Raw genomic sequence first — 15,266 nt, forward strand, 5'->3', positions numbered from 1 at the left:
GGGGCTATTTAACGCTCCTTCGCGGGCTTGAGCCAGGGGTGGCCGCCAAAGCCAATGATGGGGACGTCAAACTTCAGGGGAGCATCTCTGTAACCAACAGCCTAAAAGCAGCCAAAGACAATCGAGCGTCTGATTGCTCATGCAGGGCTGTGAGCGCCTTGACCAAACTGTCGGGTCCAAAACAACACCAACGCCTCCGGGATCAGTAACCGAGATAGCGGCTGAGCAGTATCGTGCCCCCCCTTCCCATGTATGCGCTTAGTTTACCGCCAGTATGGATATCCTAAGCGCCCAAATGGCAAAACGACACAACGTGGCCGTCTGGTAGCTGACTGGCCGACGATAACAGTAACATGCTCGCCGTCTTCATGGGCAATTAGTTGCTTGAGCCGTCTCTTCTGCTTTTTTCGACTGCCCATTCTCACTTACCCATCCGGCCACCCACGAGATACACAGTGACAAAAGTTCCACAGCTCAACATGAGGATACTGACTTGGGCCATCACGCTCCTCTCCCTTGCCTGCTTCTCGTTGACGGAAAAGTATTGTTACTACCCAAACGGCCAGATCGCGGTGAGCGACTCCCCATGCAACCCGAATGCCGACGATAGCGCGTGCTGTGACGGCGACAAAGGTATGATGTGCATGAGCAACAACCTATGCCGTGGGCCGGGTGGGACGACCGTCCGGAGCTCTTGCACAGATAAGAGCTGGGATTCCACCGCCTGCGCCGCACTCTGTATGAGTAAGTCGACCTTCCTCTCCCCCCAAGCTCCAACTCCCACCCGCACAGCACACCCACCAAACCCAACCCCCACTAATCACCAACCGCCACCCCAGCGGAAAACACCGTCCCCGCCGACCTCACCTCCTGCGCCAACGTAACCGGCTCCGACACCACCTACTGCTGCGACAACCACCGGGTCCCCTGCTGCGACGCCAGCATCGCCCGTTTCGACGTCCTCCCCTCCAAGCCGCAAATCTTCGCCATCTGGGACGACTCCGCCTCCGCCTACCTCTCCATCAACCTACCAGGCACTGCCACCACCACCGCCACCACCACAACATCCTCATCACCCGCCTACCCCACCGACCCACCCCCCTCCAACACGCAACCCTCATCAACACCCTCCAACCCCCCGTCACCGGACGCAGCCTCCGCCGCCGCCCTCTCCCTCGCCGTACAGGCAGGCATCGGCGTCGGCGCGGCGGTGCTCGCCCTCGCGCTCGCGGTCGTGGTATACCTAGTGGTGAAGCTGCGACGGAATAAGAACGCGGTTCTGGCGGCGGGGCAGAGGGGTCAGGCCGGGGCGGTCCACGGCCAGTATCAAGGCGGGGTGGGGGTTGGAGGGTATGATGGGTGGGAGAATAAGCATATGGACAAGAATGGTGGTGGGGTTGGGAATGGTGGTGGTGGTGCGGCGGCGTGGTATCACCCGCCTGCGTATGGGGAGCCGTACCATGGGGGTTCTGGGTTTGGGGTGGTGCCGCGGCAGGAACTGGATGCGTGGCCGAGTGTTGGGTATGGGCAACCACGGAGGCAACGGCATAGGCAGTCACATGGACAGGGGTATGTACAACGGTTTGAGCTGCCTGCGACGCCTCTGGGGGCGCCTAGGAGGGCGTTTTAGGTTGGGATTGGGGAGATGGAGTGGCTATGGTGGTTGGTGATGGCGTTTTGATGTGATGGGTAAAGAAAGATGACTGGGGTTGTATTCGGAGTCGGAGTTCTAGGGGTGTATTGCTGGCGTTTAGGTGCGTTAAGGTTGCGCTATAAGGCTACAAGGTTTGCGCAGAATATATAGGAGATTGACGCCATAATTATGTATCTTGTAAATTTGTATCTTCAGACAACACATATTCGAATCATGAGGTCTGCCACCTGTTGCTTTCTTTGTGTGACGCCATGAATGCCCGGCTCTAATGCTCTCGGACACCCCAGACATTTGTGAACCCGCTCATGACGTGTAATTACAATACTCCGGTCATGCAAAAGGATTGCCGGGGTCCAAGATGCTGCTAAAGGAGAAGTCGACCGACTGTGCAAACCGCGGGTCCCATGATCGAAACAGTGCGTCATCGTCATTCAAAAAGTCTTCAAGGCTGCCATCCGACAGTCCCGCCAGCGGCGACGTGTCGTGGGGGCCCGTCGGTTGGGCAAGCAGATCCCCGGGCAATGGGATAGCGTCGTCTGGTTGGCCGCAATGGTAGCCAAGGGGAGCGTCTGGTTGCTGCATCGGATTGGAGTGAGGGATGTTGTCTTTGGCCGGTGCGAAACATGAGTGATTAGCGGGTACGTTGCTGTTGCTATTGTCGGCCGTCCAGGCGGTAGTCCACGTAAGAGGTAGGGATTGTGGTTGTTGTCGGTCAGCAAGGCATGAGGCTGCAGGGGAGGGCAGCGGTCGAAAGTTAGTTGATGGCCCAAGGGGTGTGTCCAAGGTGCCCCGGGATTGAGCCCTCTGGGTCGGTTCAGGTGCCGTAAGTGGACTGGAGGGCGCTCCGGGAGGAGTAATACTGCTGCCTCCGGGTGCTGAAGTCAGATGTGCCATTGCAGGTTCCGTAACATTTTCAGCTCCAACGCCGCCCAGACTTCCGGTTGATGCGTCTTGATCTTCCGCTCCGCGAAGCGCTCCGTTTCGTCCGCTCTTGGCTCTGGCGGCATCGGCGGTTTTCTTCGCCCGCTTCCTGTCCCTATTCATCATCTCACTGCGATCCAGCTTTAACATGACAGCTTGCCCTAGTTGTCCGTTGATCCGGGCACTGCTCCATATGGCCCCCAGTTCCTGTACCACGGGAAGCACCTTTTTGAAATCGGCGCCACCTCTGGTCCGGAACATGGGAAGTTGGCTGAACCGCCACTTACGGTACGCGACACTAAGCGATAGCGTGATGGCGTAAGGCACAAAGGGCATCGGGCTGAGTTTGTAGTCTTTGATTACGTCAAGAATGCGATCGGCGGAATGTGATCGACGGGCATTCATGCTACTGGGCGGTAAATGTTGTGTGGGCGGCCCTTGAGGGGCATCACACTCGGGAGCCATTCGAAAACGGTGCCGAGGCATGCGTACCGAAAGGACACCGATGGCATGGTAGAGTACTTCAAGCGTGACTGGGGCCCTGGTGTTAGCTCGTGGCCTCGGTTCTTTCAGAGACGCGGCACCTACCAAGGAGGATCTCTGGTTCACACTGCGCCCCCGCTTCAATGGCCATGCGCTCGAAAACAGGTATGTCAATGCAGTTTACCTTCGGCCGTGGTCGGTACATTTCGATGACTTGATCAAGAAGAAGAATCAGGGATAGGAAGAATCTGAAGATGGGCGTATCCTCGGCGTCTGGGCGAGGAACTTGTATCAAGTCGACGTTATGAAACATGAGTGGACGCGCAGATATGGCTCCAACTAATCTGTCGAGAGCGTATAGGCACTTGAAGAGCCTTTTCCCGCGGCCTTTTACGCTGCCTTCGGCGGCCGCGCTTGCCAGAATCCCCAGGTGCACGCCGTGGGTGTGTACCATGCTGACAAGTTTGGCGTATAAATTCAGCGGTTCAAACCTCTCGGTGGGGTTCGCCGGCTGCCAGTAAAAGCAGGTCAGAGCCATCACTTGGATTTGGTCGGTGAATGGGATTTGACGGCTCTCTTGCAGCTCGACAAGACGCTTGTTGATGAAACTGGCCATTTCTCGGGAATAGTCGTCGAAGGGCACCACTCGTTGTGTTCTGGACCCATTTACAGAGGATTTGAAGGTTAACAGGTTGCGAGCCTCTGGGTCGGTGGCGGCGGCGAGGCAAACAGATCCTTTAACGAGCTCTCGCAAGCCTCTCTCTTTTGGTAGAGTCACAACACACGACCTTTCATAGATGGGAAAGATGGGTTGGATTTTGGTCAAAAACAGGTCTCTCAAGGCCTGCCACTCCGTGTCCGATGGCATCACCTTGTCGGCCAGTCCACGATTGACAAGGGTTTGGGCAATGGCTGCGAACTTGGCCGTGTCCTGCACGTGTATGGTGAGGCTCGTGCCATCTTCGCGCGGGACAGAAAAAAACGGGCCGGATGTTTCTTCGACTAGGTGAGGGCTGCCAGTGCATGCCGCGGGCCGCCCCTGGGTTGATGGTCCTCTAGACTCTCGAGGAGAGGCCGGGGGCAAGTAACCGATTACCTGATGTTCGGAATCCTCATCTGCTGGGGGAGTCTTCCGGGACGGGGCCATGGTGGCTTCGACGAGGATGCCTTCGGGGTTGAGATCTCCTAAGAATGGCGGTGCTGGGGACATTGGACGGAGTTCTTGCGTCTGGTCGCTCTCCGGGCTGCTGCTGGCGGCCTTATCGGAGGCGTGGTGGAAGAAGCGGAGCAGTTGGGCGGCGGCATCGGACGTGTCCCTGTCGGTAGGGGCCGCATGGCGTGGGAGTTTACTCCGCCGTTCCCCGCCGTCACTGGCAACGTCATGGCTCGGCTCCTGGTCGGGTTGGTCTGATGGTTGAATGTTTACGACCGAATCTTCAACATGGCGACAGCGTTTCTAAAAGGGTCAGATAAGTGTAAATGATAGCCGGTATAGAGTTCAAAATACCTTACGCTTCCGGCAAGGTAGACATGCTTGATGGACCTGTTTGCGTTTGACGGGCAACCCTGTGGCATCATGCCCCACAAATTTGACAATGTGCCCAGCTGCGGGTTTGATAGGGCTGGCGCCTGCCATAGTGCGGAATGAGAGGTAAGAGGAAGTCGGACAATACGTTGCTAGTGGGTTGACTCTCAGTGCTGTGCAACTGTGGTAGGCGCTTGTGCTGCCGCCGGTGCCGTCTTTCGATCCGAAATGGACCTTTTTCGTCTTCGCGTGTCGATGAACGCCGAAAATCGATGGATTGTTGTGGATCGGTGGGGCCAAGCCAGGGTGGGGCCATACAGCGGGCTTACCCTTTCCGGTCACTCCGCCATTTGCTCGCTCCTTCCCGTTGTGTTGGTTCAAGCTCCTTGAAACTCGCCTTCGACGAGGAACAGCCTGGCAATTGCGGAAAGCGCACCGAAGGCGCCTTGTTTAATGGGGTTTAAAACCGAAATATGGCCGTTCCTTGGGTTTTCTTTTTGCCTTCGCCTCATTACGAGGCTCCATTCAACCCTGATCTTGCACGGACCTCGGGGAAGAATGACGTCGCTTTCATTGCATGTACTTCCCGATTCAGTACTTCCGCTTGAACCCGATCGTCAATGGAAGACTGAAGCTTTGTTATGGGGTATTCGGTGTCGAGAGTGGCTTCCTGAAGTTTGAGATGAATCTTATAAAGCCTTTCTCGTCAATTGGGGGTGCGTTAGCCATGCCTATTTCAACTTCCCCACCTGCCCTCGATATCATCAAGCAACACCAAAAACCACTCCACAGCTCATCTTGAACCCATTGTCTTGTTCCTCCGTTGCTCCAGCCATAATGCTTTTTAGGTCACTCCGCGGTACCAGGTGTTGTGCCGTCAACCAAACCTGTACGCGCCAACTCTCGCGACATCACCCTCGCCATGCTACTTCCATGGCGGCCATGAGTTCACCGGGTGGTAAAGCCGAGGGGGATATCTCTGACACATTCGCCTCGCTCTCGGGGAGGGAAGCTCAGCCGCTCCCAGACCGCTTCCGTGAGCTCAAATTACGCCTCGTAGAGGGTCACGAGGATGCCGTTATAGCCAGCTGGAAGCGCCTACTGGCGACGCTCAAAAAAGAGAATGAGATTATCGCCCGTACTGGACCCGCCATCGTTCCCGAGATCCGATTCAGCCATCTCCAAGAGGACCTGGACACACTTAAGCCCGAGATAAAAAAGCGTGGCGTGGCGGTTATCCGGGGCGTGATTCCCGAAGACGAAGCCCGATCTTACAAGTTTGAGATTGAAGAATACGCCCGCCAGAACCCACAAACCCGCGGTAAGCTCCGCTTCTTTCCTCCCCTTCCATTTACCCTCATCCCCCATCCCTCATCCCCAATTCCCATTCCATAAGTCACCACCCCGTTACACAACCCACCACTAACCCCCTTCCCCCAAGGCTTCCCCCCCACCGCCCCCCAAATCCTCGAGCTGTACTGGTCCCCTGCCCAAATCCGCGCCCGCGCCCACCCCTCCCTGCTCACCACGCAACGCGCCCTGATGACCACGCTCTGGCACACCGCCTCCAACCCTTCCACGCCCCTCTCCCTGCACACGCCGCTCGCCTACGCCGACCGCCTGCGCATCCGCCAGCCGGGCGACGCGCACTTTGCCCTGGGCCCCCACCAGGACGCGGGCAGTGTGGAGAGGTGGGAGGAGGAGGGGTATGGGAGGGGCGGCGTGTATGATAGGGTGTGGCAGGGGGGGTGGGAGGAGGGGTTTGATGCGTATGATGCGGCGGGGAGGGTCGGGGCCGTGACGGATTTGTATGGGGGTCTGGGGGCGTGTAGCATGTTTAGGATGTTTCAGGGGTGGTTGGCGATTAGTGAGAGTGGGCCGTTGCGGGGGACGCTGTTGGTGAATCCGTTGGTGAGGGAGACGGGGGTGTATGCGCTGCTGAGGCCGTTTTTTAGGGCGAGGGGGGGGTTGGAGGAGGTGGGTGGGGTGAAGGAGCGGTATTTGGAGGAGGGGAATTGGGAGTTTACTGGGGGGGAGAAGATGGACAGTGAGATTCAGGGGGCCATGCCGGGGTGTGCGCAGGAGTTTCCTGAGGGCGCGCACCCGCATCTGGAGCTGGATCGGACCATGGTGCATGTGCCGGAGGTGAGGCCGGGGGATTATGTCGTTTGGCATTGCGACTGTGAGTGCCCCCTCCTGCTTCTGGACCGAGAGTTGGGGAGGTGATACTGACACGGTTGTAGCGATCCATGCCGTCGACAAGAAGCACAGCGGCACTTCCGACTCCAGCGTCCTATACATCCCGGTGTGCCCTACCACCAAGGCCAGCGCCGAGTACATGGTCCGACAACGGGCCGCGTTCCTGCAGGGCACCCCAGGACCGGACTTCCCTGGTGGTGAGGGCGAATCGAGGCATATCGGGCGGGGGACCGAGGAGTATGTCAAGAAGTACTGCGACCCCGCCGGTGTCCAGTCCATGGGCCTTGACAAACTCTCTACGGCGGAGGATGATACCCCGGGCGGCAAGGCCGTGGTTGCCGAGGCCAACAGGATCTTGGGATTTTAGGGACGTGAGTTAATATTTGTTCATGGTCAACTTGTGGTTTTCAAAGGACGGCAATCATGAAAGAAATCAGAATTCTATTGCTCTCCAGATCCTATCTTTTCCCCAGCTGAGCATGCAACTTTCTTTTCTATTCCAGTCCCTCCGTATCACCCCTCTCTACTGCTCCTTCATAGTCGGCTTGAACCAGTCCGCCATATAGTGGTTCATGAAATCCCTCTTGCCCAATTCAATCCCCTTCATCCGCAGGAGGCCGTAGGCCATGGTCAAGTGGAACATGATGTTGGGGATGGCGAAGCCGAGCACGTACTGCGACGGGGTGGCGTCGACGGGGTTGTAGGGGCCGACCTGGAGGCTGACGGTCTCGCGGTCGGACCCGTCGACCTCCTCGCGTGAGACGGCCTTGAGCAGGTCGAGGGTCTTGTTGACGCGCGCGAGGAGCTGCTCGAGCGTGGTCTCGTTGTCCTCCCACACCTCCACCTTGCGGCCCGTCAGGCGCTCGACGTACTTCTTGGCGAAGTTGGTCACGGCGATGATCTGGAAGGAGAAGGGCTTCATGTCGTCGATGAGACGCGTGTCCGCCAGGGTGGCGGCCTCCGGGTGCTCCTGGGCCTTCTTCAGGAGGTCGACGAGGGTGTCGAGCGTTTGGATGGTCATCCCGATAGAGACATCGTAGAGGGAGACGGAAGCCATTTTGATGGTTGGTTTGGTTAGGGGGTTGAAGAGGCTGGTTGCTGGTTGCTTGGCTGGTGATGTTTTCGGTGCTCTTCCCTTGGCTGGTGGATGTCGATGAGGTTGGGTTTGCGTCAGGTCACTTCAGAGGGCGGGGGAGTGGGTACTTTTATGGGCGGGCACTTTAACAAGGAGGAGCTGTTTCGACGACTCTCCAGCCAATTCTCCTCCACGCGCATGTCTGAAAAGTCTCCGGCGCAACCATTGGATCACCCCTGATACCAGACACCAAGAGCTTTACCTGACCCGCCCTCACCCCCGACATCGACCAATCCTCACCACTTTCCCCTCCTATGGATGGCCCCGTCGCCCATCGCGGCACTTATTAATAATCGGATGCGGCTCTCGGGTTCCACACCAGCGCAACCTCGGATTTCCAGAACAGTGGATCGCGGGTGCGGCGCAACTCGACCGACGACAGCTGACAAATTCAGGCCGAGGAAGCTGAAACCACTGAGGACACGAATATATCATAATCCCAGCCGCTGAGAAATCCGGGTTTATTTTGATCGCCGTACTGGCCTAGGGATCATTTGCTTAATGTTCAACCCTACCATTTGTGCCGCGGGCGGTGTGCGGAGACCGGCAAGCGGACCAACCTGTGCGCCGGAAAAGAGCGGACTTCACTAGTACGGCGGGGGAGGGCTTATGGGGCGGTGAGGGGTTCGGGGGAGGGGTAAGATATCGGATTCAAAGAGCAGTCCGACCGATGGACCGAGAGCCTGCAAACTTCTAAGATTCGATGGAATGGATGAAGTGGGGTGAAGTCGAGATAAACTTTGTGCCGTAGTCGCGGGTAAGGCCGCCGCAGTGGAGAGATCTAAGATCTTTCAGGGCCGCCGTGCTGATGGATGCGGGGCCCCAGAGTTACTAAAGCCAATGGTGGGAGCAACAGGATGACCGCCGTCAGGGCCAGAATTGCGCCATCGGTCGAGGGTTGGAAAGCCATGCTAGATCATACCCAGGACACCATGCGTACTTGTAATGTTGCCACAAGCTCACTGCGCGTAGCGAGCATGGCGTTGTCCTCGAACATAGATGTACCAAAGTACAAGGGATGCACGGCATATGTGTTTTGAATCTCTATTGTAAGTTTGGTAGGTAATCTTCAGGCTTACAGGGAGTCTACCTCGAGTCGATGGTAGCATGGCATCACAACATGTTTTTAATGTCTTTTCTTTCTTTTTTCTTTTCTTTCTTTTTTTTTTTTTTGGTGGGGGGAGGGTGGGGTTGGTGCGGTGCGCAATTCTAATTTTGAGTGAGGAAAGTATTATGATTAATTCATAGTGTTTTGACTGTCTATAAGTAGGTACCTCAGTATCTAATTGTATCCCAAAAACGTTGGGTCTGAGTTCTGGTTGTCTACTTACCCATGTGTGGTCTATTGCAGACTGGGAGAGGAGAAGAGGGGTTGAAGTTTTAATGACACGACTCTCTACATGGCCGTTATTTTGATCTGATTTACCTTTATCTTGTAAACAGAGGTACCTGTCATGGGATAGTAGCCAACTAGCCTTTTGGGTTTACACGTTAGATGAGCTCTCATACTCCTAGATGACTCTAAACACAAGAGTTCAGGCCAATGTCAAAACTGACAAATGAGCAGGGAAGAGGGGTATTTACTAGGCACCCCGTCATACAATTTACCTGCCGGCTTAAAATAGAATAATTATTAAGAGACTATAGGTCAAATGGGTAATAAGCAGGTGGCAGGTGACAGGTACGTTAGCTACATGTAGAGGTAGACACCCAACATCAAATGAGGTGGCCAATCCCCAAGAAACACGTCGAAATTTCCTCAATAACTAGTAGACAAACAATGCAAATATTTTATTGTGCACATAACCCAGTACCCGTGGCCGCCAGCGAAGCGGCTGAGTTGTACCACACGGTGTGTTTACAGTCAAAAGGGGCGCGGTGTTGATGGGCGGTTCAGGTCACTATGTCTGGGGTCATCTTCACGTTTACTAACAAACCTACCGTAACAAGACCTCCAAGCCACCTTACCGCGAGAGCCTACTCACCGTTCGTGGAGATAGAGAAGCACACCTATAGGCGGCTCGACAAACACCTTAACATCATCGACCGCGTTGGCATCGACAAAACCAATTCACGTACAATTGGCCGGTACGGATACTGCAAAGCGCGCAGCACGGCAACGCTGGAGGAGCGTGTACGGTGTGCACGGGCCTCGTCAGTGCGATCCAGTCTGCGCACATGCAACCTCCATAGGTAGGTAACGTCCGGTAGGTCGATATCAGCGACCGACATACCCTGCTCGGCAAGGATAGGAGTATCCGGATATGTGACTGTGCCGGTTGATATAAAGATGATACCCCACCTGCTATTGTCGCTGGAGACAGTTTCCGCATCCGACAACGGCGAGGCAATAGGTAGACGGCACTGCCCTGGCCGAAACACACACGGTGACACACAGTGCAGTCTCCAGTCTCGGATCGGCCATCTATGAGGCTGTGACCTCGACATATCTGCACCAACGCGGGGCGGAAGAAACAATGACAGTGACAGTGCATTTGATGCGTGAGTGCAGATATCTGCCTTATTGCTCGTGTGGTGTCCTCGGAAATACCATTGCGGCGTGTTGGGGGTGGGAGTCCAGGGGGTTAGGCTTCTACACGGGAAGCCGCCAACGGTATTATTGCACAGGAACTAGATCTGGAGGACTGCCGTCATAAGGATAGCCACCTTGCAGGAAACACTAAGGGCGGTCTGGAAGAGTAAGGGGTGCAGATGTCACAGCGGAAGCGTCAGATCTATGGCCTGGCCGACCACCCGTATTTCTTCCCCTGAGTCGTCAACCACATAACACCTTAGACATCTCAGAATTCGTTCGCTCGTCCCTCTGCTTGCAAGCATCGCCTGATCCAGGGGAGTCCCTCGGCGCCAAGTTGATCTGATCATCTTTCTCTCAGTTTACTGTGGGATTATCTGTTCGTTCCTCAGGGTTCGCTTTCGCTTACGATCAACCTCGGTACCAACCTGCTGGTTTTTGCGCTCGAGTATCCGCACTACTTGCTTCGTAATTCAACCAAGCAGGTCGGCCGTCTCTGGCAAGCTTCTCGGTTGTGTTCCGGCTGTATTAAGGGCTCGCAAAGGAAGGTCCTCAGGGAGTTGTGCCGATTTGATGATGTTACCTGTGAGGGAGGGTACAATTTGGGAGTGGTTTCAAGATTGGTACCGAACATCGATACCCGTGCCAGATGGGTTCGAGCCGGGGAGACTGTTTTTGGCACCACACTGTTAAGTTCATGTCTATCCGTGGTAGGCCTACGCCATGCACATTTCACCTCGAGCAAAATGGTCGGACAGGAGTCCAGAACATCGATTAGGTTACCCAGCGCTGCCAATTTTCCGAATCTGAGCAGGGCTGATCGGTCATTGCACAGTTCTTATTGAAAGGCGAGGCCCTTGACCGGAATGGGGCCACTCCGAAGTCCATTGTTTCGTCAGCGCGTGTTGGTTCGGAGATTACTTACAAATAGAATTTGGCGAGCTTCGACTTTCGTTACGCGAATGGCCCACCACTTCAAGCTTGTTTGCGATGTATGCATGTGTGAATATGTACAGAGGGGCATTCCTTTCCCTTTCTGTCAAGCAGTACACAGCGTAGGTAACAGTCGGGTACGCTTCCTGTGGTTGCATGTAGGTTACCTACATGTATGCAGATGCAGGCCAGTCACTGTCACTTCGAAAAGCTGGTTGTTGTCATTCCCAGAGACTGTCCGTCCGTTTCCCCTCTCGAGGACCTTCAAAGCTGGGACCTTGACCACACAAGGGCCTGAGCCCCGGGCCCATGGAAACAAAGCCAAGAGTTTTTGTGCTCGAGAAGGGTTCGAAAGCCGTTCTTGGCCGACCATCCCGTGGCCAAAGCCCCGAGAAGATGCGTCGTTAGCCTTGGCCCTAGTGGAGCTAAAACGGCCGCGGAATCAACGGCCGCAAGCCGTGGCGCGCCAATGCTCCAAGGAATGGTGCCTTTGTGGGTGCAAACTGCAGAGAGATGGTTAGAAGGGGCACGGGCCGCCGAGGTGTGCCGGAGAGCTGTCCGAAGAGGGAAAGGTGAGGAATCTTGGGAAGCGGGATGGGAGGGGACGGAAAGAAAAAAAAAGAGGGACGGGGCTCGGTTGATGGGGGCTTGATTGCTTGTTCCTGCTTTGGTTTCGAATTGATCGGACCTGCCTGCATGCATGCAGAACGCAGGTGATGGATGCGGTGAGAACTCTCGTCAGCGATTTCCTGATCGGTAAGGGGCTGGAGGTCCTCCCGTCCGTCTATAGGCGGCTTCTCCTGGTTGAAGTGAGGAGGCGTTGACGCCTCGTTCAAAGCGTACATGATCTTGTGGCCCGTGTCCTGCTGGTAACGAGTGTGCGCTCGGGGCTGATGGCTGCGGGGAGGGATGACATGAAGGCTGTGACGCCTCTGTTCTCTCCGGTCGCTTGTGGTGTGGCAGGGGGCGGGCATGGGACATGGGGATGGCAGGGGTTGACCATTCTGCCTCTCGATTCTGCACATTCTGGAATCAGCGTGGTAACGGGGTTCATCCGATCAGATCGCGACCAACAGATCTTCAGCAAGGAGGGTTTTGATAGGACAGGAAAAAATCAACATTTAAACGTGAACTTCCAGAGACAGATCAGCGGTGTCCATACTGCTCTGGGTGGTTCCCAGATCGATCTGCGCTTTAGCTAGGATCAGGGGTAAGCTGGATGACAGGAGAAGGCGACAGAGCCATCGTGTCAAACAAGGAGCTAGGGGGGAGTGAGGGGGAAGATTTGCGCCAGGGCCTCGCGCCTTGCCTGGTTGGGAGATGCTACCGCAACTTTATTTGCAACCACAACCTTCGAAACATTTTTGTGAGTTTTGCGAGGGCGAAAGCTCTTCTTCTTGCTTGCAGCCCTGCCGTCCCGTGTGCCGTGTGCTGCGGGAGTGAGAATTGCACCGGCTCGGTTGCGCGGCTTCAGGGCGAGAAACTGCCGTCTCGGATCTGCAGGCGCAGATTGCGGTGTCCTCTTTTGCAATATAATGCCTATTGAACCGCCATCTACCGGCCGTCCTGGGTCAAAGCTTGTGGCTCCCACACCGAGGTTCCCAGCGTTCCCAACTGCTCGTGCCGAGTCTTTTCCCGCGCCCTCCCCGGCCACAAAGTTCTCTTCTCCTGTTAGGGAAACGCCATCGCGACACCCCCTGCAGCTTCGGTAACGATAAGCACTAACATCACGCATCGTCCAAGCAGCGGGCGGATGCAGGTTCGGCTGGGACTGGCTGGTCACTCACAGCCAAGCGAACGAACTGTCGAACCCCTTGACGGCCGGGATCCAAGAATGCTGGTTCCGGCCCGCAAAAGGCTCGACGCTCCGACCTCCTCCATGTAAAAAGTTTCCAGGCGAGACTGCAGCTCGCCAAGTCAAGCGTTCTCCAAGAAAGGGTCAAGGAGGGGAGGCCCGGGAGGGGAACTTTGACAGCAGCTTGACAGGCCGCGCCCGTGCGCATCTGCACCCGAGCCAGAGATGCCGCTCGCTTGGTCGAATGGGGAAGAGCAGCTGTCTTCCTGGTTGCAGTAACGGGGGGTGCGGGCTCTGTTAGTGCTTTCAACCGGGGGATCCGACCACCCGCGAAACCTGGGAAATTTCGCTTTCGTTGGCGCGAAACACATGCAGAACACACAAGCGACTTTCCTCTTTTTCCACGCTTCAACCATGTCAAGCGTTGAGCCTGGGGGAGACCCCTGGGGGATCGGATCGAGCTGAAGAGGTTACAATGGATCAGAACAGTCTGGGATCCAGACCGTCCCCTCGGAACCAAAGCTTCCAGATCATAAAGGAGCGCCCTTACCCCAGATTCCAGATCTTCGTTTCCAACCCCGCTTGCCTTGCTTTTTGACATCCAGTGTTCCACCCGCTGTTCCACAACCTCAGCATGTCGAGCGCCACATCGGCGGCGGCCCCGGCCGCCACCGGCGCACCGCCAATGGGCCCCGGCGGCCCAGGCTCCAACGGTACGGCGGAAGCCATACCAGGTGTCCCCATCTCCGACCGAGCTGCATACCTCGCCCAGGTCTACATCGGCGTCAGCTCAGTGTTGCTACTGCTCTGCGTCATCACCTTCGTCACCCGCATCTACCAGCGGGTGCGGCCGGTATGGAAGGCCGGACTGGACGACTACTTTATCGTGGCCGGCTTTGTATGTCTCCCCTTGCTTACCATACCCATTATTACCCCTGAAGCCCGTGAAACTGCCATTGCCATCGCCCAACCAGCTAACCACCCACTCGCTAACCAGGCCCTCACCATCGCCGACTACGCAATGCTGATGCCGATGATGGTCCCCCAGCCCGGCATGCTATCGTTCGAAAAGTCATACGAAGCCGGCAAGAACTCGTGGCTCGCCATCTCCGTCTGGGGCCTGTCCATGACATGCATCAAAGTATCCATCGCGCTCACGCTGCTGCGCATCCAGGGCAAGGAGCGCGGGTGGCGCATCTTCCTGTACACCATCATGGCCGTCCAGGCCATCTACGGCATCGGCAACACGCTCTTCAACCTGGCCATCGCCTGCCAGCCGCTCGAGGCCGCCTGGAACCCCTTCCTGCCCGGCGGAAAGTGCGTCTCGTACGAGGTGATGCGTGGCGTCTCCAACCTCGGCTCCTCCATCAACATCACCACCGACGTGCTGCTGTCGCTGTCGCCGGCGACTTTCCTGCGCAAGCTGAACCGCCCGCTGCGCGAGCGCATTTTTGTCTGCGTGCTCATGGGCATGGGCCTGTTTGCGAGCGTGTTCAGCATCATCAAGACGGTGATTGTCAAGGATTGGGGCGACCCGACCGCGGCCGTGGACTTTTGGGCCATGGGCGTCTCCATCAGCACCTTCACCGTGCTGGAGCAGCTGCTGGGCGTGCTCGCTGCCTGCGTGCCCGCCATGAAGGGCATCTTCCAGAGGTGTCTCGGCGCCATGGGGGTGTCGTTGACGGAGAACAAGTCGCAGCAGCAGCGGTATTATATCGGGCGGGGCGGCACGGGAACGGGCGGGATGATGAGTCGCACCGGGGGCGTGGACCCGACCGAGACGTACAGGAGTCAGAAGGGGGAAGGGTACCGGCCTGATCAGCGCTTCTCCCGGCGCGGGAAGGAGATGGATGATGACGAGACGTGTATTGACTTGCCGGACTTGAGCAGGCCCGAGTCGACAAAGTCGGCTGGGGATCGGTCCTTGAGCCATTCAGGACAGGGTGATTCCAGGGGACATTCGGTCGAGCAGTTACCTGCGCATGCTGTATGATAGTGGCCACTTTGTTATGTTAATGTCAAGGTTAATGGTTTATGCTGCACTCTCTGGACCCAAGACCCTGGAATCTGGGAGCGGGAGCCGCGTGA

At 56.5% G+C, this 15,266-nt stretch overlaps 7 protein-coding genes across 7 annotated transcripts; 3 read left to right on the forward strand and 4 right to left on the reverse strand.

Annotated features, from left to right (window-relative positions):
• Positions 1-479: 479 nt before the first annotated feature.
• On the forward strand, positions 480-1,630 carry CHGG_09866 (uncharacterized protein; the record flags this gene model as incomplete). The annotated part of the gene is made up of 2 exons (XM_001227792.1): positions 480-744; positions 840-1,630. The coding sequence occupies 2 exons, from the start codon at positions 480-482 to the stop codon at positions 1,628-1,630; spliced, it is 1,056 nt and encodes a 351-aa protein (XP_001227793.1).
• Positions 1,631-1,984: 354 nt separating this feature from the next.
• CHGG_09867 (uncharacterized protein) lies at positions 1,985-4,694 on the reverse strand (the record flags this gene model as incomplete). Its single annotated transcript, XM_001227793.1, has 3 exons — positions 1,985-3,108; positions 3,164-4,465; positions 4,571-4,694. 3 exons carry the CDS (start codon positions 4,692-4,694, stop codon positions 1,985-1,987), a joined length of 2,550 nt encoding a protein of 849 aa, XP_001227794.1.
• Positions 4,695-5,516: 822 nt separating this feature from the next.
• CHGG_09868 (uncharacterized protein) lies at positions 5,517-7,149 on the forward strand (the record flags this gene model as incomplete). The annotated part of the gene is made up of 3 exons (XM_001227794.1): positions 5,517-5,904; positions 6,025-6,765; positions 6,827-7,149. The coding sequence occupies 3 exons, from the start codon at positions 5,517-5,519 to the stop codon at positions 7,147-7,149; spliced, it is 1,452 nt and encodes a 483-aa protein (XP_001227795.1).
• A 156-nt stretch (positions 7,150-7,305) lies between these two features.
• CHGG_09869 (uncharacterized protein) lies at positions 7,306-7,839 on the reverse strand (the record flags this gene model as incomplete). The annotated part of the gene is made up of 1 exon (XM_001227795.1): positions 7,306-7,839. One exon carries the CDS (start codon positions 7,837-7,839, stop codon positions 7,306-7,308), a length of 534 nt encoding a protein of 177 aa, XP_001227796.1.
• A 994-nt stretch (positions 7,840-8,833) lies between these two features.
• CHGG_09870 (uncharacterized protein) lies at positions 8,834-9,252 on the reverse strand (the record flags this gene model as incomplete). Its single annotated transcript, XM_001227796.1, has 2 exons — positions 8,834-8,961; positions 9,249-9,252. The coding sequence occupies 2 exons, from the start codon at positions 9,250-9,252 to the stop codon at positions 8,834-8,836; spliced, it is 132 nt and encodes a 43-aa protein (XP_001227797.1).
• Positions 9,253-11,647: 2,395 nt separating this feature from the next.
• On the reverse strand, positions 11,648-12,408 carry CHGG_09871 (uncharacterized protein; the record flags this gene model as incomplete). Its single annotated transcript, XM_001227797.1, has 2 exons — positions 11,648-11,886; positions 12,072-12,408. 2 exons carry the CDS (start codon positions 12,406-12,408, stop codon positions 11,648-11,650), a joined length of 576 nt encoding a protein of 191 aa, XP_001227798.1.
• Positions 12,409-13,812: 1,404 nt separating this feature from the next.
• CHGG_09872 (uncharacterized protein) lies at positions 13,813-15,171 on the forward strand (the record flags this gene model as incomplete). The annotated part of the gene is made up of 1 exon (XM_001227798.1): positions 13,813-15,171. The coding sequence occupies one exon, from the start codon at positions 13,813-13,815 to the stop codon at positions 15,169-15,171; it is 1,359 nt and encodes a 452-aa protein (XP_001227799.1).
• Positions 15,172-15,266: the final 95 nt, after the last annotated feature.

Source organism: Chaetomium globosum, genomic scaffold (assembly GCF_000143365.1).
Source record: "Chaetomium globosum CBS 148.51 scaffold_7 genomic scaffold, whole genome shotgun sequence".
In the NCBI taxonomy this organism is placed as follows: domain Eukaryota; kingdom Fungi; phylum Ascomycota; class Sordariomycetes; order Sordariales; family Chaetomiaceae; genus Chaetomium; species Chaetomium globosum.